The sequence below is a fragment of the Atractosteus spatula genome, chromosome 23 (genome assembly GCF_055471065.1).
Source record: "Atractosteus spatula isolate fAtrSpa1 chromosome 23, fAtrSpa1.hap1, whole genome shotgun sequence".
NCBI classification, from domain to species: Eukaryota; Metazoa; Chordata; class Actinopteri; order Semionotiformes; family Lepisosteidae; genus Atractosteus; species Atractosteus spatula.
The window spans coordinates 1,727,809-1,753,140 of NC_142728.1; the positions used below are offsets into that span (position 1 = coordinate 1,727,809).

Consider the following 25,332-nt stretch of genomic DNA (forward strand, 5'->3'; position numbering starts at 1 on the left):
TGGGTGCAGAGAGGTGTGAAATGAAACTTCCAATGAATGGAGAAAATTTAAAAGAACAGTAGTCTGTCGTTAAGGGAAGGGAGAAGGTGTGATCCTAGCTGACTTCTGACTTCACACCTCTTGATTGGCCTCTCTTTCTGTCCCCTGCTCCCGCCTCTCACTCCTCCTCCCTCCCAACCTTTGTTCTCCCGCTACTTTACCCTGTCTCTCTCACACCTGAAGAAGGCTCCACGGCCGAAACGTTGTGTTCTCTTTCTTCTTTTTTTCAGCATGGAATAAACCTATTACTTGTTCCTTTGCAGCCTACGCATGCTGACGCAGCTACCCACCTGAACTATACACAAATAATACACACAGGATCGCGACAGGGCTGTGTCTTGTCCTCTGCTGTGCATTTTGTACACTAATGATTACATAAGCAAACACACAGATAGACCTCTCATGAAGTTTGCTGATGACACAGCTCTGGTCAGTTTATTAAAGGACACAGAATACCATCATGGGCCCATTCTAAATGACTTTACTAACTGGTGCAACGAGTTCTCCCTAAAGTTAATTTTTAAAGTTTCAGAGTTTTTTTCAAAAACAAAGGAACTGGTTATTGATTTTAGAAACAATACCAAACCCACTACAACTGATGGTCAGCCTGTTGAAATTGTCGATGACTATAACCACTTGGGACTGGTCATTGACAAAAACCTAAAATGGGACAAATGTTGTGACACGATCTATAAAAAAGGCCAACAGAGACTCTTCTTTCTTAGAAAACTCAGCTACTTTAAGGTAGAAAAAACTATTCTTACACTTTTCTACAAATCATTCATTGAAAGTGTCCTAACATTCCGCTTCACTTGTTGGTTTGACAACATAAGTACCGGTAACTGTAATAGGCTGGGTAAATCAGTGAATATAAGTGGCAAAATAATCGGGAATAACCAAATCAATTTAAGCATCCTTTACAAACAGAGGGTGACTAAGAAAGCCAGAAGCATCAGGGAGTGTGTGTCTCACCCCCTCCATTGTGAATTCACACTTCTCCCATCTGGGAGACGCCTCTGTGTCCCCAGACTCGGGGAATCATTCCCACTGCAATCACACTCTCAAACAATGCAAAGTAACTACCTTGTCTCTTGTTTCTTTTTTTCCTGTAACACTACTGTATTCTCTTCCCTTTTCATTATGTTAATTTGTCATTGTGTTGTGTTTGACTTCGCCTTACAACAAATTTCCCTTAGGGGACAATAAAGCTGGAATTGAATTGAAATAACGCAGCCTACGTACTTAGCTACGTCGATATAGCGCTAATACTTGAGTGGACACAAGGGCTACAGTGTAATTCTATACCATTGTATAGGAATGCATGCTACGACCCCAACTGACCAATTGTATTAAAATAAGTTATCTTTAGCAAATAGGGAGGTAGGAGGATGTGCGTGATTTTGGAGCACTGCCAATCTTGTGAGCACAGGAAAGCGCGATAGATAAAAAATATTTCAGGACTGTTCTAGGTTAATTACTTCGAGAAAAATACACCGAGCATCTCTGTGCGTTTCGCTCCCGTGCGCATGAAATAACTTCTTTTCGCTTCTGAGACGAGCTATCCGGGGAAAAACTTCTTTCCAACAGCGCCACATTCACCAACAGAACAACCGATCGAGAATGAATACCTCGCAAAAAGCCAGTCTTATGTCATGGCTGAAAGGAACAGACGCCAAGAGTACCGGCGCCGGTTAGAATATTTCAGCTTCTGGATGAATTTATCGAACAGAATGGCATCGACTGGATAAAATGCGTCGGAGTTTGTACCGACGGTGCTAGAGCGATGACAGGCAGACACAGCGGCGTAGTCGCACGAATTAGAAAGGTTGCTCCAGATATGAAGTGGACGCACTGCAGCATCCACCGCGAGGACCTGGCCGTCAAGAAAATGCCTGAGGATTTAAAATCGGTGTTAGACTCTGCTGTCCAAGTTGTGAATTGTATCAAGGCTCGACCAATGGATTCACGTCTGTTCGGCGTGCTTTGTAATGAAATGGGCAGTGAACATGTACAACTTTTGCTACACACTGAAGTGAAATGGTTATCAAGGGGCAGAGTGCTCACCAGGCTCTTTGAGCTGCAATCTGAGGTACAGATGTTTCTGCATGACCAGCAATCTCCCTTGGCAAGTCTATTTGATGATCCAGTGTGGCTGGTAAAATTAGCCTACCTGGCTGATATATTCTCACGTTTGAATGAGCTGAATATGGGACTGCAGGGGCTCTCTTTAACAATTTTTGATGTGTCTGACAAGATCATTGCTATGAAGAAAAAGCTGCAGCTTTTTGTTAATAAAATCAACGCAGGTGATGTCTCTGCTTTCCCAACTCTGGAGAACCATCTGCACACACATGATTTGGCACTTGATGCTGCTGTTCGAGATGTGATTGTAGTGCACCTCTTGTCATTGGAAGAACAGTTCTCGGAGTATTTTCCAGTGGAGGCCACACCAGAGTGGATCAGGAACCCCTTTACTGTTGATGGAATACCCAAGGATGTGACCTGTGCTGAACAAGAGAAGTTGCTCGAGTTATCCTCTGATGAGACTTTGATGTCAGAATTGAAACGACAGTCACTGCTGGACTTCTGGATCCAAAGACAGAGTGAATACCCAGCCCTCTCATTAAAGGCTGTGTGGTGTTTGTTGCCCTTTGCTACTACCTACCTTTGTGAGAAAGGCTTCTCTGCTCTCACTGCAATCAAGGCAGAGTACCGGAACAAAATGGATGCCGAGCCAGATCTGCGTTTGCAGCTCACCGCCCTGGTCCCTGACATTGCAAGGCTGTGCTCGACTGAACAGGCTCACCCCTCTCACTGAAATGGTAAATCATCTACTGCAAATGTCCCAATGAAGTATCATTTTAGGCAAAGTGAACAACTGAGACCTTGTGTTAATCAAACGTTTTCATCATCTAGTCTTTTACGTTGAGGATACCTCGTGGCAAATTCTGCACTTTGTGTTTAACAAACCAATTCTGTTTTATGTACAACCTGATACTTCTGTGAATTTTTCTTTAGTTGCATGTTGTACAGGCTCTGTAAAATGGTCTGTAGGTATTGCAGTTCTTATGATTGACGGAGTGGTATTTTTATACTTAACTGTATTTTCTGGTCTCCATTATTCATCTTCAAGCCATATTCAAGTCATTCCTTTCTTTCTGGAGATTAACAAATTATTTGGAAATATAAATGTTAACTTCCTGAAGTTCTCATCAATGTCAATTTCATATGATCCAGGCAGTACATAGAAATCTCAGTACGATACACATTCAGACTCAGATAATGATCCTTTCTTCCGGTGTGGTAAACCTAAGGGTCACAAAAAAAGTGACTTGACAACAATGTGGACAACACAACTGATCGTTTTGAACAATCATTTATTAGCATGGTATCTTTTGCAATATTTTCTCACAGTCCACTTTATAGATGTGTAATAGTTCTGAGACGTTAAAAAGACAACTGATAAATTAACAGAGAAGAACAAACTTCGAAAGAGCTGTATAGTACTTTTTATTGGAAAATGAATCCAGAATAACAGTTATGTTTATCAACAACAATGTAATTCTCCACCACAAAGCTGATGAATAAACTGCTTCTTCTGAATGGGGTCGTGTACATTGTTCAACAGTCAAAATCCATGGTACTGAAAATGAACTATTTGAACTATATGAACTAAGTCAGTGTTGCCCTTTTCTACAGTAGGAAAAAGAAAATAATTTTAAAAGCAATTGCTCCTTTCAACTCCATGTACTTTTCAAGAATAATCTTTCATTTTCATAAAATTTGAGATAAATTAAAAGCAACGTTTACAATGAGAAAGCAAGGAGCATATCGTCCAGAGACAAGGTTGAATCAGTCAGTAGGTTTTCAGTAACCTATTCAAACCAGTTAAGTGTTTAGCTTCTTTACTATAAAAATGTCCACCAGATTTTCTGAAATACACATCTCACAGAGATGTTATATGTTAAAAAAAAAAACATTTTGATGTAGGTTCAGTTACTGCAAAGCATTAAATACAATTAAACTATATAATTGTGTCAACAGAAATAAAACTCAGTTTACTAAGCAAATCAAATCTGAAATGGTACAGAATTATTTACAGATTGATAAATTAGCCCATTTTAACATTTTAAATTGAGAGCAGTAATTTAAGAGAGAGGCTCATTGATACAACTGCAGTTCACTCACATATCTACATAATTTCTTACAATTTCAAAAAGAAACTGTCACATTAGTAGCGGATGTTTTAGCCTTCTGTATAGCTCTGGGTGCTCTAGAATACCAAGACATGCCTCTGTTAAACATAAATAACATTCAATACCATTATAACTGCAGATTACATAGACAAATTAGATGGACTCAGATACAAGATGGTAAAGTCTATAACCTTATGCTGTTGACGTACCAAGAAATGCGTAATATTTTACTTTAGGAGAGAAGAGCCATACAATCTTTAGGAACAATATGAATTTGAGTTGGATAATTCTATACAAAACAACTAAAAACACTGCAATCCTAATTAAACATTGGATTACAGCCTTAAGACAAAATTCTCTTGTGAACAGTTCTCTTAAGCAGAGCAGTTACCATTTCCAAGATCTTATGTAAGTAATGGGGAAATCTAACCCATGTCCACGATAAGAATTCCATGTTTAACATAAACTCACAGAAAATATTCTTGCATCAAGACGGTATCAGCCACCTGATGACCAAGATGGTCTGAGTGATCTTCTCTCATCAGTAGCCTTTCCTGTGCTCTTATGCTGTACTGGATTTTACCAAACCTTTAAACTGGAAAATGCATCCAACACTCTTCAATTTCTAAGCATGCTGTTGCCTCTATGTGAATTCTGTACATATAATTTTATATTTCAAAAGTTAAACAAAACATGGAAAATCATTGCATTGCATCATTTATGGAAAATAGTTCAAGGAATATAGGCATTGCATTGTGCATGAAAAAAAACTGGTACTTGTTACTGTTTAAGAATCTGGTGGGGACTTTAATGTTCGATAGCTGTCTTTGTTACAGTACTTTATTACAAAAAAAATGTGTACACAGAAGACTAGACTGCTTTAAAGCCATAGTCTTCATACAAATGTAGCATATAATTCTTATATACCACCTTACACATCTCTAAAGGCAAATGTTGTACAGTTGACTATTAAATTATGATGAATATTATCTTACAGTTGCATGTGTAATAAGTCAAGCATGACTAAATTTGATCATACACACTAGAGAGAAGTGTGTCCAGTATTACTCAGTTAACGTAGTCCTCAACATTCAACCATTTCAATAAAACACTTGGATAAAAAAAGAAAACTAAAAAACAAGATTACTCAAGCTGGAAATGATGTACCCACTTAAAACCTCTTAAAAATTAAAAATTGGCCCGCAGGTGGTACAGCCCATTTTATTCTCAAACGACCAACCTCACATATGTGAAGAAAATTCCCCTGAGATTTCAATAGGCCTTTCCAGTGACACTGAAAGCACATGACCGGTAGTTATAGGAACAGGTTCAAACCGAAGGAAGTGTCAGTCTCAGGTTTGCACCTCTACATTGTAGGGACTCTGAAAGCAAATGAGGTGAGAATTTGGCACAACCCAGAGCTGAAACTCTGGAGCTCTGCACTTTTTGATAAGGTGATTATTAAGATCAAGCCAAGACAATGACTGAAAATCCGGGAAAGCATGGAGTTGTTGTCTCTCTATAGACTGTGCAGGCAGAGACAAACCACACCTAACCCTCAGTATCAGATTGTAGCAGCAATGGACAGCACAGGCCATGCTCGGCTTCTCTTGCTTTAAAATCGTAGTTTTAATTCCAGATCGCTGCAGGTCTGACTGTGGTCTAGGATGGGTCTGGGAAAAGTAATGGTCGCAGCAGGTGGTCTGTGATGAAAGCACTACCTATATTGACAGAAAACAACCCTCTGTCTTAACGAATATTTATCTGTCCAAAGGAAGCAGCACTTTTACGGAAGATGATTCCTTATCTCCCAAAGAACATGCGAGTCACAGCGCCAAAGCCCTGCCACAGCCCAGCTCCTTACATGTCAAAAACTCCCTGTCCCTTCCTGGGTCTCCCTAAAACTGTGACAGGGATGGCCTGTAGTCTCACAGACCAGGCTGCAGAAAGCAAAATATCCAAGCGTGTGACTCGTATACACCAGGCAAAGGCGTTGTCCTGTAGGAGGAGCTGTCCTTGGGTTGAGAAGTGAAACCATGTTTTTGACTACTTGGTCAAAGATCCTCTAAGATCCCATAAGAACGAAAGACAGAGGGTTCCCTCCATAATTCAAATGGAAAAGCAAGTATGTGCTTCTTTAATTGATCTGTTGTGACTGCTGGACCTTGTTAAAATTCAGAATAATTCTACAGTAGGTATCCTTTAATAGGGTGTCATCGACTTCTGGATCCATAATACATTGTTAAAAAAGTTTACATTTGAATCAATTCGTTACCCTCCAGTTTCATGAGCCTGAAAGTGATAGGAGTCCTCTAGTGTATACAACTGGCTTAGACGTGGCTCATTTTTAAAAGATCTTCTCTATGAGACCACCCTTGCACACAGGTTCGGGACTCTGCAGCTGGTGACCGAGAACAGTGTCTCGTTGGATTACAAGCGTATAGCTTTTCCACACACACCCGCTGTGCACCTGCATTCGTCTCCACTGCGGTTTCCAGAGCTGCCAGGCAAACTCACAGAAACTACGACGCTACGAGTTTAAAAACGTGCCGGTGATTACCAGCTCAGGCGAAGTGGACCTTCAAGTATTAAATTAATGCATACAGAACGATAAAATGAGCTGTTGTGGTCTAATTAAAACAACTAAAAGTCTGCTTTTCCAGCAATACAAATAAGAGAAAAACGATATTCATTAGCTCACAGAGCACCTCCCTCTCATAGATTTTAAAATCGTATGCAAATTCAGCAAGGTTACAGTTAATACACCTCTATTCCTTCATAAAGTCCCGAATGGCCCGAAAAGATATAAAAACTACAGTACATCCACCATCTCAGTGATGTACAAAGCAGGTCTGCGTTAGGATACACCCACAGTCCTGAGTGGGTTAGGGGCCACTTGCATAATCAAATTTAAAATTAAAAAAAACGTAAAAACCTTTCTTTAATGAGGCAAAGGGCAAGGAAGAACAGCGACTTGGGACTGGCAAATGGTCTCCGCAGCGCAAACCTGTAGAACGTACAGTAAATACCGTTTTGGCAGCTGAGATTTTGAGGGGAATCGTTTTATCAGGAAATTCCGAAGGGCTGTGGAGAGAGCCTGCCTTTGGAGAGAAGGCTGTACCTGTAAACTCGGCTGCATTGAGAAAGGCAACTCAAGGCTCAGTCCTCAGGAGGACAATGAGGGGTCCAAGTGTTTTAAAACGCCCCCTACAAGGTGCAAGCTGCCCGTTACCAGCACGTGGATACCGGCAGCCTTGCGCAGAACCTCGGCTCTGGTGGTGGCACCAGGCTGCAGGGTGGCCAACGTGCCAGGGCAGTCAAGTACTGGGTCCCTGCCCTGGCAGATCCACTGAAGGGCGCTGAGGATGCAGGGAAAGACCAGGGCGTCCGTCCGCCGCGTCTCGGCCACCAAGGGCAGGCCTTCCGGGATCCGCACGTCTGTTGCCACGGCGCTGTCTCGCTCGGCCAGGCGGCGCCAGCTCTTCTGGTTGTCGAGGCAACGCGTCAGCATGTTCTCCACTGTGACATTGAAGTTGTGCTGGTCTGCTGGGCACAGAAAACATTAACTCACAAACACATTGGTTCCCGACTTTAATTTGTTTTTTAAAATATGTATTTCTTTTTTCCAGGACCTACTTTGCCCCTTCATAATGAAGAGTGATGACTTCAGAGGTTTTTAGTCCTCTTTTAACAGACCTCCTCCCCTCCCCCAGATCCTTCTATGAAGTAACATCTTAGACAACACCTGCCTGGTATCACGTGCAAATAGCTCATTGCCCGTTTTGGAATTTTGCTTCCTGAAACAAACGTAAAAAAGCAAATGTACTCTGCTCCAAGATGAAATCAAAGCTTTGATCACGCAAAGGTGTCTTCCGTTTGTCAGAAGTTTGTTGATTCCAGCGATGAGAAGGCTGGATATCGAGTATGGAATCTGCAGTTACTGCGAGGGCTGGAGTTCCAAGTATCTTTTATAGAGATGTAACCGTAGAATCAATCCAATCTAACTGCTTCTTCCAGTTAATGGATGTGGGGGGAGATGGAGACTATCCTGACCAGCAGCAGGCAGGACATCAGAGTATACAAGCACAGAAACACACACGGCCACACCAATTTTCCCAGATGCCAAATAACCTACCAGTGTTTCTTTGGACTAAGAGGAAACCACAGCAACCAGAGGAAACCCAGGCGAACACGGAGAGAACACGCAAACTCCACACAGACAGCACCCCAGGTCTGGAATTGAACCCAGGGCCCCAGCATGACCAGGCAGCAATACTAACAACTTCACCACCTTACCGCCTTGATTAAATCGAACACGCAAAAAAAAACAGACTTGAGCTGCTTTGGACAACTAAGTTAATGTTACTCCGCTAAAACAAGTGGAGATTTCTTGAAGGCTGGGAATATGGGATCTCTCACCTGCATTACTCGATGAGACGGCTTCAGTGATATTGGGGCAGAAGACAGCAAATTCAAAATGGAAAGGCTAAGGAGAGAGAGAATATAGAAACACCAAATGAGAACAATTATAATTAGCCTGTTGTTTGCTCATACTGCTGTCACCACTGGGGAAGACTAGTACAGTACATTAAAGGGCGTGAAAGCTTCTTTGCTGTCTCTTATAAAACCTTGGCAGTGCAGTCTGACACAGGCCTGCACTCAGTCCTGCTGAAGAGCAATATCTGACAAGGAGAAACTGAATTCTAAGCTTACAGCTGCATACTATAGTTAATTTTGATTATTCAATGAATCACATTGGTGTGGTAGAACAAGTAAGGGTCAATTCCATGCTGAAAAGAAACCGTTTCAGCTGTGGAGCCTTCTTCGGGTGTGGTAATTATCTGATAATAACAGACCATTGAGATTCTTACGTTATCACATATTTCTGTGTTCCTCAAATCTACAAAATTATAGAATAGGCGGTGCGGTGGCACTGTGGCTCAGGATCTGCGCCTGTGGCTGGAAGGTTGCCGGTTCATATCCCTTGACCGGCAGAGGAATCCTACTCCGCTGGGCCCCTGAGCAAGGCCCTGAACCCCAGCTGCTCCAGGGGCGCCGTATAAATGGCTGACCCTGCGTTCTGACCCCAAGCTTCTCTCCCTGTCTGTGTGTCTCATGGAGAGCAAGCTGGGGTCTGCGAAAAGACAAATTCCTAATGCAAGAAATTGTGTATGGCCAATAAAGTGATCTTATCTTATAAAATATAAAGATGGGACATTCTTAAAGCCTGTGGGTTAGAATTGTGGAAATGAGAATGATTTCCTTAAAACATTCCAGTTTCTAGTTCCTTCAAAAAATAAAAAAGAAATAAAAAAATTCCCCAATTCAAACTTTACGATGTCTTTCATCTGGTGGCGTCCTGTGACGCCTCAGTGCTGTACACGTCTGAGTGCCTGACGGATTCCGCTCACCACCAGGAGTTTAAGCATCGCCGCAGAATCTCGTTCTCCTGTGGCATTGAAGAGCAGCACGTGAACCACAGGCCCTCTGTGAACGGGGGAAAAACAAATATCAGGTGATAAACCCGGTCATTACGAGTCTTTAACGAGAGACCAGTTCAATTACACCTATATAACCATCCAATTCTGGGTTGCAGGAGAGACGGAGCCTATCCCAGCATGCAACAGGCACAAGGCGGGATACGCCCTGGACAGGACGCCAGTCCTTCACAGGGCACTGACGCACACCAGTTTTCCCAGAAGCCAATTAACCCACTATGTCTTTGGACTGCGGGAGGAAACTGGAGCTCCACAGGAAACCCAGGCAAGCATGGGATGAAGACAGAAACAGCACCTCAGGAACTGAATGCTAATCACTGCACCACTGTGCAGCCCTCACACTGAAACATATTACAGTTAAACTGACCAATACATGATACTCACTGAAACCCACTGGGACCCCATTGTTACAGTTGCCTTGAAATTGTATTTTAATTTTCTTAAGTACTCTAATGAGCGTATGAGTCTTTCCTGGTTAATGCCTATGGCACATGGGCAAAATCTATGAATTAACAGGTGCTGAGCTATTTGTACCTAAATACTGAAATGCCCTTTGACTAATAAGTCATATTCCACAAACTCTCCTGCTTCAGTTATGCCCCTGTTTTCTATTTCCAAAACATTTTCTTCTTGAGATGCAGGTTATCAATGTATTTGTAGCTTATTATAGTGGTCACTGTTTGTGGTTAGTATCCACCAGGCTAGTATTCTGACAAAGACGATACAGTTGGGGTCACTTCAAGAAGAGCAACTGGTGGTTTGCTTCCAAACCGACAGCTGCACGCAGAAAAGCATCTTCCTCCAGAAAGTAAATTATTTGGAAAAACATCAGATCTAATCTAAGCTATTTGGAGATCTTCACAAGCCATTGAAAAGTGCGTCTGAATGCTATGCATATGAAACTATCCACATCGCCTGTCCTAAAAATGTCAGGGTAATGCATTGTGTAATGTAAAGCAGTTAATACTGTTATCGAACAACAGTAATAACTCCTTTACAAGTCTGCCCTCTGTTTCACTGCAGACCTGAAGCAATGCTCCTGCAGCACTGTGAACCATGTGGTTCCCGAGGGCTGGAGTACAGCGCCCCCTGGTGGTGATCTTACTCAGTGTTTTTCTCCTGGCGGGCGGCAGCGTCTCTGAACCAGCTCACACAGGCCTGCATGCTTCGCATGGTGTGGGCGCCGTCCAGAAAGTAGGTGATCGGGCCATGCCGCAGCGTCTGGGTCCGGCCGGGCCACTCGGTGCTCTGCAGCCCTGCGGGGAGAGACCGGGACATACGCTCGAGACCACGGCACTCGTTCCCGTTTCTCACATCGCAGGGATGGGGAAAGGCTCCCCTGGAGCAGCAGGCTGGAGTTTTCCACACTGAATTCCTCTAGCTCATTCCCAACTGCTGCATCGTGCCACAGGACGACGGAACGTTAGCGGATGGTTAATGTACAGCTGTTTAAATTGCAGAGCGACAGATGGAACGGCACCTGGTATCTCACCAAGGCTGTCAGCTCCATTCACCCTGCCCTCGGCCACTGCAGAAAGCTTTGTGTGCAAAGCACACTGGAACGCTGGCCTGCGCTACAAAGCTGCAAAACTGTGAAATATCCAGCCCCTTTGCTGCAGGGAAGAGTGGACGGCCAGCCCTTGGCTAGGGTGCAAGAACACGGTGCAACTGAACATAAGAACCCGAGAAAGGTGCCAAATGAAAAGGAGCTGTGTGGCCTGTTCATCCCATTTGATATTCAGCAGTTACATGAGCCAGGGTCTTCTTAAAAGAAAGTTGGGTATCTGCTTTAACCCAGTGGGCTCCTCTAGGATTTGAACCCAGGACCTTTTCCACCCTAAGCTGGGAATCATAACAAGCCCACTGTCTCTCCCCACTTGTGAGGAGGAGGAAATGTCTCCTTCTGCAGTCCAGAGAACTCAGGTCCAAGCCATAACCATCCCACAGGGATATGGGTTACATTGGGCAGTCATGGCAGATAGGTACACTCGCAGGTTTTCAATTTTCTTGTGTAGCGGAGCTGCTTCATCCCATGCAGGTAGTGGCGAACTGAGATCCTTGTTTACAGGTTCACCTGTTGTGTGCTGTAGTCACTCTCACTTTTGTAACGGGTCATGTAGTATGTAACCGTGGCTACCCTGCAGTGCTGAAATGTGCTCTAAGGTTCACCCCTTGTACACTATCGTCGCTTCTGTAAGAGCCCGTGTAGTATCTGGTATATTCTGACTGTGCCCCTGATGGCTGTGTATATAAAGTGCCCATGTGATGGGATACAGTGCATCTGCTGCTGTTCTCACCATTCACCATGACCGGACTGGGCTTGAACGACGCAGCCTTGGGAAACGGGCTGTTCAAGGGCACATCCGCAGCCAAGCACCTCTTTGGAACAGAGATGAAATCTGCAATTGGACATTGGGGGAAAAAATAAGAACAGAAAAAAGAGATACGACTCCTTGGAGTTCAGAACTTTTTCCTTTCTGAAGCTGAGCTCATCACTTTTTTTTTTTAATACAAATGATGAAATCCCAACCGAAGTGGATAGATGGGAGGTGTACAATCCGTGCTTTCGTTTCAGGATTGCAGAAAAACAGGACAGCTCCGACCTTTTCTTGTTGCCCAGCTCCCCGGACCACCCCGACCAGGAGCGTTACCGTGAAAGCCTCGCCGCCGGAGCCAGCTGGAGCACAGCTGGAGGGCCAGGCTGGCGTTGGATCGCTGGTGGTCCCCCTCCAGCCCCAGTCTCAGCCACTCGCCCCCCGATTCATACTCTTCCAAGTCAGGGCACACCTGCAGCGAGCACTGGTGACAAGATCGCGCATGTCATGACCCATCAAACTCTTGGGAACAGAGGCATTAGCATGGTGTTAGCTGCAATGCAGAAAACCCACCTCCTAAAAGAGATGTCAAGGTCTGGAAATAAGCACCTTTTTTATTCTTCGTTTAAAACAATTCCCTTTAGCTTGAACAAAGAACTAGGTGGGATTTCAATCGATTTCAAATTCTCGCCCCATTACCAAGTGGAAGCAGGAGTGTACACTAATGACAAAAATGAAAAATGTATTTGTAACCCAAGACATGAACGTAAAAAAAAAAAAAAGCAAAGTGGACTCCAGAGAAAAGCAGATGACGATCAAAACACCACTGTGGTATCGGAGCTGGAAACGCAGCACGAGGCAGATAACTCACCCCAATTTCCTCTGCTCTGGCCTTCAGGACATTCATGGGGCTCTCCGGCTGTTTCACAGTGAACGCCGGGACTCCTGGCTGCAGGGGGAAAACACTGGTGTAGCAGCCAGAGCGACTTTGAGTGAAGCTCAAGCCTGGGCTATGAGAGCCACATCTGCGTCTGCTTTTCGTACGGTCTCGGAGCGCGACGATTCACAGCAGCTGAACCGGCTAACCGGACAAGAAGTCGGCTTCAGCTCAGTGTTTTATAGCCAATTAGGTGAAAGGGGTCTTCAAAACCTGTGAAGACCAGGGACCTGAAAACCAAGCATGTCAACAACAGTCGCCTGCAATCACATGGGGGGCTGCCATCATATACAATTACAGGTGTCCTATCATATAAGGGGCAGAGCCGTATACGTAAGAGGGGGAGAGAAAGGGAACACAGCTGGGCTGTTCAGGAGCAAAAATAACAAAAAAAGGAAAGAATAGGAAAACAGGTAATCTCTAGCTTGGGTATTTCATAGCGAACAAAGACAGGTTCCCCCTGTACATATTTTCAGCATGGAATAAACCTATTACTTGTCCCTTTGCAGCTCCCCACCTGAATTAATAGATAAGATTACACCTTTCCCATCCTGCAGAGCTTGAGAGCCATTTCCTCACTTACCTTAAAAATCCCCCCCTTTTGCCAGGCTATCTTCTCTATGGTGTCTCCCAGAATGCTTGTGTGGTCAATTCCCAGGGAAGATACTCCACAAACCCAAGGCCTCCTGTCGGAGAAAACAGAATAGGTTTTAATGAAAACACAAAAATATTGTTACCTGCGATTATACTGCCGTTGACTAAAAATGTTCCATGTGACAACCTTCAGCTAGTTAAACTGGATGTCTCCCTAGTTGGAGAGTAAAATAAAAAGCACAAAACTACATTATCTCTTGGTGCTTATCAGACATTTGTATGAACTTGAACTAATTCGGGTGACGCGTTCGCCAAGGACAGAGGTGTTTCGAAGAATAATGTTATTCATCTTTGTCTTTTCTCTTTTTAGATCCTTCACCCTTCAGTTGGAAACACTTATGATTCGCTCCAACAGAGTGCTAAAACCCCCCGAACCAGAGTCAGGGAGAAGACCAGCCACGTGCTGTGTTTCTGCCCGCAAGCCAGGAGCACGGACAGCTGAGCTCTCGTACAGGCCAGAACAGTGGCCCGGCGACTTGTAGCCCTTCTCCACATGAAGGACTGAAGGTCCCCCAGTCAGAACCAGACCAGCGGGCCGCCAAGCTCCCACCCACAGCCCAACATGTAATTTCAGCCTCCCCATCATCAGGCACAGTTTACACTCTGAACGGAGGGCGTTTCAATGAGCCATGCGGAAGTTTTCAACTCGCACTCCCTGATGAATATTTTTATAGACTAGTTGCCCTGAACAGGCAGTGTTCAATCTACATCCAGGCAATGAGAAGTGGCTTCTAGCACTACATGCCTTAGCAGAATGTGCATGTGCATTCCTAAATGGCTGCAGATATTACTGTGCATTCCAAGGCATGCAATTAATGTGCTACAGTATACGGGCCATGTGTCACTGTATAAAGGTACAGGTATTTCTTAAATCAACCCTGATAAATTCAAAGTACTCAAGGTTTTCTGGTTAACACCAAACTCTCAAATGCTCTAAGAGAATTTGAGAAGGAATGGAACACAGATTCAGTGAAAGTTAAACTCTCCTTACCTGATTATGTTTGTACAGTCATAGGCTCCTCCTATCCCAACTTCAATTACAGCTAAATCAACCTGCATTTTAAAGAAAAAGGGATTTTAAGGTAATAAGTCTAAATATATATATATTTATTTATCTTGGGTTCCCCTTAAAATTTTGGACTTTGTGTAAGAAATGTGATAGAAATCAACCAGTTTTCAAGAAGTGGATACTGCAATATGTAAAGAGATTTAGTATTCTGGATGAATTAATCTGCTTTGATACTTTCTTAGGATCGTTAGGCATAATGGCTTTGAAACATGACAGTAATTGCTGAAGTACTGGGCAGCGGAAGCACATTTTGATACACATGGATAGTTTAGAGTAATGGAACCATTATAAACCCTCAGATGCAAAATGTTAGCAGAGCTGTTTTTTTTTCTCCCACTGCACGCAAGAGGAGGAAAAAAAAAAGATAAGGAATTCGATTTTCGGAAGTTGAAAACCCTAAGCCAATCTCAAAAGTTCTTCAAGCTGACAACAGGGCACTCACTGTGCTCACTCCCCTTTCAAGGCTGTCTTTCACAGCGTCTTCACAACACGCTTACAATGACAACAATATATTGCCTGCCAATATCCACAGTGAACTTGAGTTCATGTTTCGTCATCTCCTGGGGGAAATTAGTTTTTTTTTAATTGGACTTAATTGGTTTCTTTGTGTTGTAAAGCACAAAGAAACAAGCATCACCAACCATTAATTCAGTACAACAGTGTTCCAGGAGACAAAGGGAGATATTTTACAGTGTTTGGGAATGAGACAGCAGAGGGTACGAGTCTGAATCCAGCCGAGCTGTCTGCATATGAAGGATTGAGTAGTCTAGTCCAATTCATGTATTTAAAGGCAGCAAACAAACAAGTTCAAATGTATTTGGCTGAGGTGAAAACTGAACTACTTCTGCTTCTTTGCCCACAGAAGTGCAAGCCATCAAAACCTATATGCTTAGTCTCTCTTTCCTCTTTGTGCCTCAGTCACACCGGAGTTGTGTATCTGCCGACTGCAAGCAGCCCTTGGTTGTGCAAAACATTAACCTTTTTTGGCAACGTTCCTTCCAGAGATATGTGCACTCTGTTTGACCCACAGTAACCCGCAATAGTCTTTCCCCTCCGTTCAGGTAAGATCAAGGTGAAGACAATCGCATTATCAAAACTGTGGTAATGAAAAATTGCATGAGAGACAAATACACTTTTAGAAGAAGACTCTAGACTCATGAGAATAGTGAAACAAATGGTTTTTGAAGCATTTTATGGTTTTTGAAGTGCCTGTCTGCGTTTACCAGAAAGAGTAATGATTAATTTAAAGTTTACTGATTAAGTTTGTGAAATTTTTACCAGCAATGCGCCATTCTGTGAAAAAAGGAAAACAGTTACATAATTTTGAATACCTGAGGCTACATGCTTTTTTAGAAAGGGTATTTTACAGCAGTATTAAAAAGTCTTTGGTTTCTTTTGCATTTTCAATTACTTTTTTTTGTTGTTGGCAATGGAACCTTAAGACACCAGCTGAGGAGTGAAGACCAACTTCACTTTAAAGAAAGACCCTTAAACCCTTGAGCGTGAAGAGAAGTAAATGTTCACTGTGAACAAGCTTCTGTACAAAACATGAAGGGAAAGTTTAGTGAAAGGATCAGATGAGATAAGGATGCTGGCTGCGCTGAAGTTAAATTAAGACAAAATACTGAGTATCATGCTGACTTTCAGCTCTGAAAGAACAACCAGGAAACATATTTCAGAATTAGGAACTTTTCCAACTTGTGAACATCCTTCATCCCAACAATGTTGGTTACTTTAGTGGAGGGAACTCAAACCATTACAGTTTGGTGCAGATAAGAATTTAGAATAAACAATTCTCCATTTAGCTTCCGTTGAACAAATCCGTTATGAGAAACGGCCGCTAGCACAACACGTGATAAAACAAGAGTCATGAGTTAAGGTATGAGGACGAATACTGGCGTAACCAAAAAAAAAAAACGTACCTTCTCCTGTAGAAAGACATGAAATGCCAGGATCGTAAGAAAACGGAAGTAAGCCGGCATGGAGCCGTAGTGCGAATCCTGAAAGAGCAAAAAGAACCAAAACCCTAATTGTTTAAAATACATAAAAGCATATGTACTTATGGAATAATTATTTAACTTTCTTTGGGACAGCAGTCCGTCACAGACCACATACAGACACACTCACACCGGGGCCAGCTGTAGCAGAAGCCAATTAACCTACCAGCATGTCACTGGGAAGAAACCCACACAAACCTGCGGAGAACATACAAACTCCCCACAGACAGCACCCCAGGCCTGCCAGCACTGACTGACAGCAAGGCTAACCACTGTGCGTGCCATCAAGCTGCCCAGCAACACACGCGAAAAAAGTTCACGAGATGCGATGCCTCTTAAAGCATATTAATTTTCTTCTGGCTAATTGGTAAATCAATCACATGTTCTCAGACCTGATCCTAACATTAAAGCAAGCGGCCCCCATGCTTATTAACCAATTATCCCCATCAATGGAAGTGCTGTAAGTAAACCTCATCCATGAAAGGAGGACTGAGAATGCAGTGCAAAAGAGTCGTGAAGGCTTAGATTTAAACACAAAAACTCCAGGCTGGGGGAAGAACAGATCAAAATGTGTTCAATTATTCAAATTCAAACCAGGATGTGTTCACGAAACACAAAAGGTCTAGGTATTCTTTCTGCCATCTCCACCTACAGTTGTCAGCATTTTGATGGATTTTTTTTTTTTTTAGAAAAAAGCGTTGAGCCCAGTAATGATACAAAGTGCACAGCTGTGTGAAAGGTTGAATCCTGACAGAGGAAAGGAATTGGGTTACTGAACTGGCCATTGAGATCACCAGACTCACGGCAGCCCAGATACACGCCGATCTGATCTGCGCATTTAAATGAGGGCTAAATGTCAAAGGGCAGATGACCAAAAGGTTACCAAGCCACTTCTGCTCCATTTTAAATGCAAAGAAAATGCTCCTCAGGATCATTAGAATTTTAGAAGACTTCACGCAGCACATTTGTTTGGGCGGTGGAGTTTTATTAAAAAGAGCAGCCTATGACTTTGCCATAATCAAATGTTAGACGGTGTTTGTCACTTTTACGACACAGAGATAAGAGCATGGACTCTTCTGCACTACCAGCCCCCTACAGCCTTTTGGACCGAGACAGGCTCAAGCCGTAAACAGATTCAGCTGTTTCTATTTTCATTACCCATTTCCTTTCTGCCAAGAAAACAGCTACTTATAAATCTCAGGAGCCTGTGTCAGCGGTAAGGTGCCTGGGCTGTTTGACCTCTTGGCGTCGAAGGTAATTCCTTTGGGTACAACCAGCAGCAGGGGAGTCAACAGCATTTAGTCTTCCGAGTAACGAGAAAACGTTTTTTGGAAATTCAGATCCTTTCCCTTTTAAATAAGACGATTCCATGTTCAAACTGGAAAATCAATTAAATTCACTATAAATTAAGGAAGCAAGGCATGGTGGTGGTGCAGTGCTCCCTCACAGCTCCAGGGCTCTCTGCTCAATCCTGGACCTGGGCTGCTGTCTGTGTGGAGTTTGCATGTTCTCCCCGTGCTCGCTTGGGTTTCCTCTGGGAGCTCCGGTTCCCACCCACCATCCAAACACTGGGAGGTTAATGGGCCCTGGTGTGAGTGTGTCTGTGTCTGTCCTGCGATGGACTGGTCCAGGGAGCAGCCTGCCTTGTACCTGCTGCTTGCTCCCCCATGACTCTGAACTGGCTGAAGCGGTTAAAAAGAGATATCTAATTACAAGAAAATTGTTATTCAAATTGGGAGGGGGGGGGTGTAGGTTACTTGTCACGCAATTTCATTGCTGAAAAGAATATCTTGAGTAAAAATAAGGTCACGTAAAAACTTGCAAGCTTCGTCTTTGTAATCTCAGTCTTCAAAGTCTTCCCGATTTCAGGCCCAACTATATTACAGTCCTAATTACAAAGCCGAGAATGCACTAGTCTCTAAAGTGAATGTCCCCTCAGAAAACTTCAAATGAACGACAGCATATTTCTGGGTAGACATACCTTAGTCTCATCCAATCGCCCGTACACCTGCCAGAAATATTTTGTAAAGAGCTCTTTGGAGATCGGCTGCCCGTTGATTCGGATTCTCTCTCTGACTTGTACTAAATGTGGAGAACTGCAGAATGAAATCACACGGTCACTGATAAAATCAAATCTTCACAAGCCAGCCCTTGAGCAACTGTACTCATCTAATTCAAAACCATTGCTAAATTGTTAATGGCAGAGGCAGATCTGCCAGTTTGGAAAAATGAATGTGAACATTCATAGGCAAACCTAAAATTACAAGAAAAAATGAGAACTTAGGTTATTAGAATTTCCTAAACATTGTAAATGTGAAATACTATATGAAGTGTTTTATGTTTACTTATAATATCACTTCATATTTCATATTTAACAAAACCAAACAGAACAGACTCTTTTAACAATCAGTCAAAGGTTTTTGTTATATTTGTTGGCATAAATTGGTAATTGATGTCCTTACTGACACTGCCTAGATTTCAAGAAGGCTATCTTTTAAACTCACCTGTAAAATCCTGTGCGAAGCCCACAATTCCTAAGAATGCGCTCCGTGAATGCACACGTTGATCCCTTTAAAAAAAGTAAAGCAAAAATAAAGATGTGTAAGGTGTGTAAGATACAGTGTTCTATCTGTACTACACGATCTTCCATCCAGCTCAAATATAGCCCATGCGTTTAACTTTATAAGCTTAACTGGTATTATTAATACCTCTTAAGCAAAAACATACACAAGCTGCTTTAATAACAAACTGTCCGTCCGGAAGAATAGATAATCCCTAGTAATACAATTAATTAACCTTTAATTCATTAAGCCCATCTTGAAATCTGACAATATAATAGCTGTGATTTATCCGTACTGGAAATCATACGAGATGAACTGGGCATAGGTTTTGAATTCAGTCATTTTTTGCAACAATGGAACAATTTAATAGGGAATTAGACTACAATACATTGTCTCAATAATAGAAAAGTCTGAATGAATGACTGAGTCATGCTGTTTGACTACAAGAAAAGTCTGTACTGGCCAGTAAAGACCCAGTAGCTACAGATTCCTCCAACAGAGATAATTTCAGGTGATCACATTTCATTTAATGCAATGAAAATGCACATTTCCGGGTTGAGCAGTAACCACAGGTGATAAGGCTGACACAGCATAGTCTTCACACTCGACTACTTCCTGTTTCATTTTCCCAGAAGAAAAGAATCAAACGTAAACATTTCAGCCTAAAAATTAAAAGAATGTTTTGATGAATGTTTGATGAATGATGAATATTTGAGTAGAAAGCATTTTCACCCTAAAATAATTAGATTTTGAGAAAGTATTAGCAATGGTGCCTTATATCTTCATAACCACTGCAGATGACCCTGTTTTTTAATATTTTGGGTAGAAAACTGCACTTTGATCCATGCTATACAAGCAGTAACATTGACATTGTACTACAGCTCTTGCTCTTTCACGATGGATAGAACAAAGACGAGGTTTTATGATGGATTAAAATTCATCAGCCAGAGAATTCAGACATATTCCACCTGCTCAGTCTCAGATTGAGAAGCTAGTTCCTCCCGAGACATGGCAAACACAAATGTTCACCGTCAATATCTCCCACGTGTGTACAGGCCATTAGTCACACATTCAGTACAGTGTCTAGAGATGGCAATGTTTCTCTGCTTTGGACTTTGAAATGGTACCAAGTGCAGGTGTACATAAACTATGAGATCACTATAAAAATCAAAGGCCTGATTATGGCAGATGATTATCATTATTGTCTTCTGAAGATATAGTTTGGCACATTTACGACTAGTTAATGAATATTGTAAAACATTGTTTTAGCAATAGCATGTGGATCCAAAAGCCTTATCAAGCCTCTTCATGAGCGACCTGACATTAAATAGGTGTCATTCCCTTATATGCCCTCTTATTGTGGTCTGTATGTTGCATTGAAGGTTACGTCCCTCTGACAGTGCTAATCCTTGCCGCACTATGAAACCCTCAATGCGATTTCCTTGAAGTGTTCTTTGTTCCTACACTGGATCTGCTCACCAACAGACAGCACGTTGTCAATTTAAAGAACACATGACATGGAAGCTGTTAAGGAGACTCACGCAGTATACCTTAAATAGCCCTTGGGCTCCAACAGATCTCGTTACAGATATTATGAAAACTTGTGCATATACAGTACATGCCGATGCAAACTGTATGCACCAGTAGTATATCACAAGGCTCTTTGGAGTTGATCCAAATTTATTGCCGCAGAATGGGGGTGAGGTAACTGGTTTAGTAAGCTAAACGTTTGTAGAGCCCTTAAAGTAACTTCATTCTGGAAGTCTGTTGTCCCCATTGTTTAATGGGTATTGTTTTGTTGTGTTTAAGGAGCTGTCCTTGGGCCACGAGGAAAGTAGCCATGGAGGAAGATAAAGATGACGAACACAGATTACTAGCAATCAACACAGATTACACTCACTGCTGAATCCGTAAGTCAGCTACATTAAAACCTACAGATTCAGCAGTGACATACCATTCCTAGGAAGGTCATCATGCAATTCTCAAGGGGATGGGTCAGACCAGAAATTCCTTTACTGTGGAATTAGCAGGCCACCTCTCCTAGGTTAGCTGTGCACCGTTAGAAGAGGGAAACTGACTGTAATTCATTTGTGAATATAGAGAAGGAGATTTAGTGCTGGGTAGGATCTGCTTTTATTTTTAATAGGACACAGGTTCCCTCCTTGTCTTGTATAGCGTTTAGATTACAAGACCAGAAAGAATTGTGGGATTTTATACATTTGCAAGAGACAAGACGATCTACAAAGTCTCACTACAGTTTAAGATATTTGTAAAACAGCAGTGAAACTACGTCTTGTGTATGTGTGCATTATTTATTGTTAATGAATTGTCAGCCTGGTCTTTACTCTATTATCAAGATGTGCTGGAGAATACAAGGACACACAAGCCATCTAGCAAATGGTATTTCCTGACTGTAGGAGATGTACTTATTAATATAAGTACAATCCTTATAATATAACTGGATTGCTAGCTGGTGTTAGTACCTGACTCTTATTTGACTTTCATATTTGATGAGATAACCCAAGTGTTAACCCAATTTTGAAACAATATTTTTAAACTGAAAAACAATTAGAACATGACCTGTGAAGACTGGACAGGGACTATAATATCCGCAACTTCCTTGAAGAGAAGCCATGTGCATTGCGAGTTAATCTGAATTAAGTGTGCAAACCTTAAATTGCATCGTTTATTTTAAAGTAGGGTCAACTATCTATTTCTTTGGAAATAGAAACATACTTCATGGCCAGATTTTAAAACAAAACAAAACAGCAAAGCTGGATACTATAACTGGGTATTACTGAGATTAAGGAATAAATTAAATAAGAAAGCAGTGTAAATGTACTCAGTGGGAGTTATTGAAATGTCTTACCTTTCCCTTAGTCCCAGTTACATGAATAATATTAAGCTGGTCCAGATCCTCTACCTTCAAGACAAAACCGTTTCAGTCAGGACACGTGACCTGAGCACACTGCTCATCTCAGTTCACTAGAGTCTAAGCACAGCAAATCAAAGAGATTCTTAAAGGAAGCATTTGCGTGAGACTTAACAAGCCTGAGCAAACTATTTCTAAATGATTCTGGTGTGGAATGCATCGATATGAGTGACATCCAGTTTGGGCAAACTCAGCTGGGCTGCACAAATACAGTCTGTATAAAAAAACAAGCATTGTTTACTTAGGTCTTGTGAAAGGGAAAAAAATATTTACAAAAGAGAAATGATCAAACATTCAACAAGACTAAAACTGCAGTTTTCCAGGGAATTTCCTCCTTGTAGTTTAAAAGGCCTAAAACCAACCCAAGTGTGTTTCAAAACCTAGAAGAGATACTGTAACACTCAAACGCAAAAACTAAGATAAGACTAGCTGCTACACTACAGAGCCCTCCGGATTTGTTCAGAACTCCAAAGAAACAGGAACAAGTAACATCAGTGAAGCATGGGTTACAGACTTGGAAATGGGAGATTACTAGATAATAAATAGTTCTAATAACATTGTATTAAATAATGGCTACTAATGTAGTACTAATGTAACCCTAACAGCACTGCACATAATAAAGGCATTGATCTGTTTTCTGATTGCTTCTTCCGATCCAGGGTCATGGGGAAACAAAAGCCTATCTCAGCAAGCAACCGGGGCTCAAGGCAGGATACATCCAGTCCATCACAGAGCACAAACAAAGCCCAAACATACTGACAGCAGGGCCAGTTTTCCTAGAAGCAGGTTAACCTAACAGAGTTTTATATCATTTGGACTGTGGGAGAAAACCAGAGCACTCTGGAAATCCAAGTAAACTTGGGGAGAACATGCAAACTCCACACAGACAGCACCCCAGGTCTGGAATTGAACCCGGGGCCCCAGCGCTGCGAGGCAGCGATACTAACCCCTGTGCCACCGTGCTGCCCGGAGCCAAGTACACCCGTCACCAAGCAATCTGACTAGCGCAGGCGATTCTTCCAACACTATTCCAACACTGGATTTGACTGGTCTACCAGACTGACTTACCGCCAGGCCACTGCGCTGAAGAAAAGTCCTCATGGCCTGCAACTGCATCTGGGGCTGCCCGCGCTCTCTCTTCACCTGCTCCAGGTAGCTGGCGTTGGTCTGGAGCGTATTGAGGGTACATACCGCGTCCTCCCGGGGGCAACAAACACAAAACACTCAGCAACACGGTTCAAGCGCTCGGCGGGGAGTGGCCAGGACAGTGCTGTATAAGCACGGTCAGAAATGTATTTCTTATTTCACACGCACAATCCAGCATTGAAACCGGACAGTCAACGAAAACCAGTGAGAAGCAGCTCGTGAGGTTTATCCTGAATTCTGCGCCTACTCACAGGCACTATGAGAATGTGGAGCTCAGGTTACAGCCCTGAGTCACAACCCTAAGCACAGAACTCCGATTGTATAACTAATTTTCTCACTGTAGACTTATTCTCGTAGTACAGGGATTTGATATACACAGTTTATACAGTCTGTTTACTTCATAAGAATCTTATATACAATAATGCACAATAATCAAGATTGAGAGCTGAGTTGCGCAAAAGAAGCCACGATTTTCCTTAAACTTAGATCACACCTTCCCCCTACTCTGAATGGTAGACTACTTTCTCGCTGGGATCTCTCCATTCATTTACACATTTCAGCTGTTACACCTACCACTGCTTGGACACTTTCTCTCCTCTCGTCTCCTTTTATATCCCCGCTACCTTCCTCTCTCGTCCTCACAGCTGAAGAAGACTTGACACCCTAAATGGAGTTTTTCTTCGCTTTACGTTTTAGCGTGGGGTTAACTTTTACATGTTAATACACGAACTGCTTTTATCAGTCACGTAATTGTCACACATGAAAGCTCAAGATTAATTTTCTGCAGGGCTTCAAGTTTTGGTAAAACTCCTGGTTCTAGAAAGACCCGTTTATCCAGGTCCATTCTGGTTTCAGGTCGTTTGGGTTGGAGCTGAGCAATATTTGATTACGCAAACAGGTTTTTATTTATGACGTAGGACCTGTGCGAAGGATTTGTCAGAAACCTAAAAGCCGGCGAAGAAATTTCCCTTGAGCTCTGCAAATCAACTGACTTTTCAATAGGAGCACTTGCACCGAGAAAACATTGGAAATAAATTCAGTTTTACACTAGACTTAAACGCCACCCGAAAATCCCTGCCAATGGGGCAATTTGAGAGAAGCCTACAAGTCTGCTGAGTTTATGTGTAACGCATACAAGCACATACATTTGGTAGTAAAATTCACAGAGTAAGTTAAAAGAACCCACACTCACCATTTCTCGTTCCTTACATGTTCTCAATCGATTATCGTACATTTCAGTTCAGCCCCTGTACCAACAACCCCATGGGCACCAACTCAGAAGTGTGAAGGTATAATAAGCGTTACTGAACGTAATGAGGGAACAGACGGGCCAAAGTCCGTTTAATATTCAGTGTGGATCGTGATAAATCTTGAGCCAACCACGCAAGTTTTCTTTTTTTTTTGTGTCTGTGTGTGTGTTGGTGCTTAATTTCAGCTTTTCACAACGTAGACTGTATATTACCCAGGTACAGTTTTTTTTCAGGTTAATTTCTAAAAAGCCAGCCGCCAGTTTTTGCGTTCGCTGACAGCCAGAATACACCTAAACAGCTGATAAACCTGTAAAAAAAGAGAGCGTACTAAAGATCTACTCGATGCGGCCAGGACAACTTCCTGGCCCTCTGCAGAAGCCGCACCAAGCACATGGGAGACGGGAACCCAGCATGGTCGCCCGCATCACAAATCATGTGGCGGCGAGAGAGAGCTGATGTAACAGTTTTCTCCGGTTACATCCATCACCGTCTTTGCCGGCTTCTGCGTTTCGGCAGCCGCGCCACATCATTTCATCTCCCTCCTCCCCCAGCCCCCGTACCTGATACTCCATCCTGGGCAGTCGCGCCGGCTGCGTGCTGTAGCCCCTCGCCGCGACCAGTGAGCCTCCCCGGCGGCGGCGGAGGAGGAGGAGGAGGGCGCCGGGCCGGCAGCGCTGCCAAACGCGGAGCGGGCGCGCCATCGTCGGGCTGCTGCTGCGGGCCTGAGCGCCGACTGGT

The 25,332-nt window shown here is 42.8% G+C and overlaps 2 protein-coding genes across 3 annotated transcripts; one reads left to right on the plus strand and one right to left on the minus strand.

The window, feature by feature from the left end:
- The first annotated feature begins 2,245 nt into the window (after positions 1-2,245).
- On the plus strand, positions 2,246-2,857 carry LOC148816041 (zinc finger BED domain-containing protein 5-like). The gene has a single exon (XM_088904651.1). The coding sequence runs from the start codon at positions 2,246-2,248 to the stop codon at positions 2,855-2,857; it is 612 nt and encodes a 203-aa protein (XP_088760777.1).
- Positions 2,858-3,532: 675 nt separating this feature from the next.
- Positions 3,533-25,332, minus strand: fpgs (folylpolyglutamate synthase). 2 transcript variants are annotated; one of them, XM_088940714.1, is made up of 15 exons: positions 25,155-25,332; positions 23,267-23,395; positions 22,136-22,189; positions 19,210-19,274; positions 18,687-18,801; positions 16,631-16,708; positions 14,631-14,692; positions 13,569-13,671; positions 12,920-12,997; positions 12,385-12,532; positions 12,031-12,132; positions 10,839-10,989; positions 9,647-9,722; positions 8,655-8,721; positions 3,533-7,778 (listed from the first exon to the last, which is right to left on the minus strand). In XM_088940714.1, the coding sequence occupies exons 1-15, from the start codon at positions 25,293-25,295 to the stop codon at positions 7,402-7,404; spliced, it is 1,746 nt and encodes a 581-aa protein (XP_088796840.1). In that variant the 5' UTR covers positions 25,296-25,332; the 3' UTR covers positions 3,533-7,401. The 2 variants fall into 2 exon arrangements, with proteins under 2 accessions (XP_088796840.1, XP_088796839.1); XM_088940713.1 differs by having other exon boundaries at positions 3,533-7,781.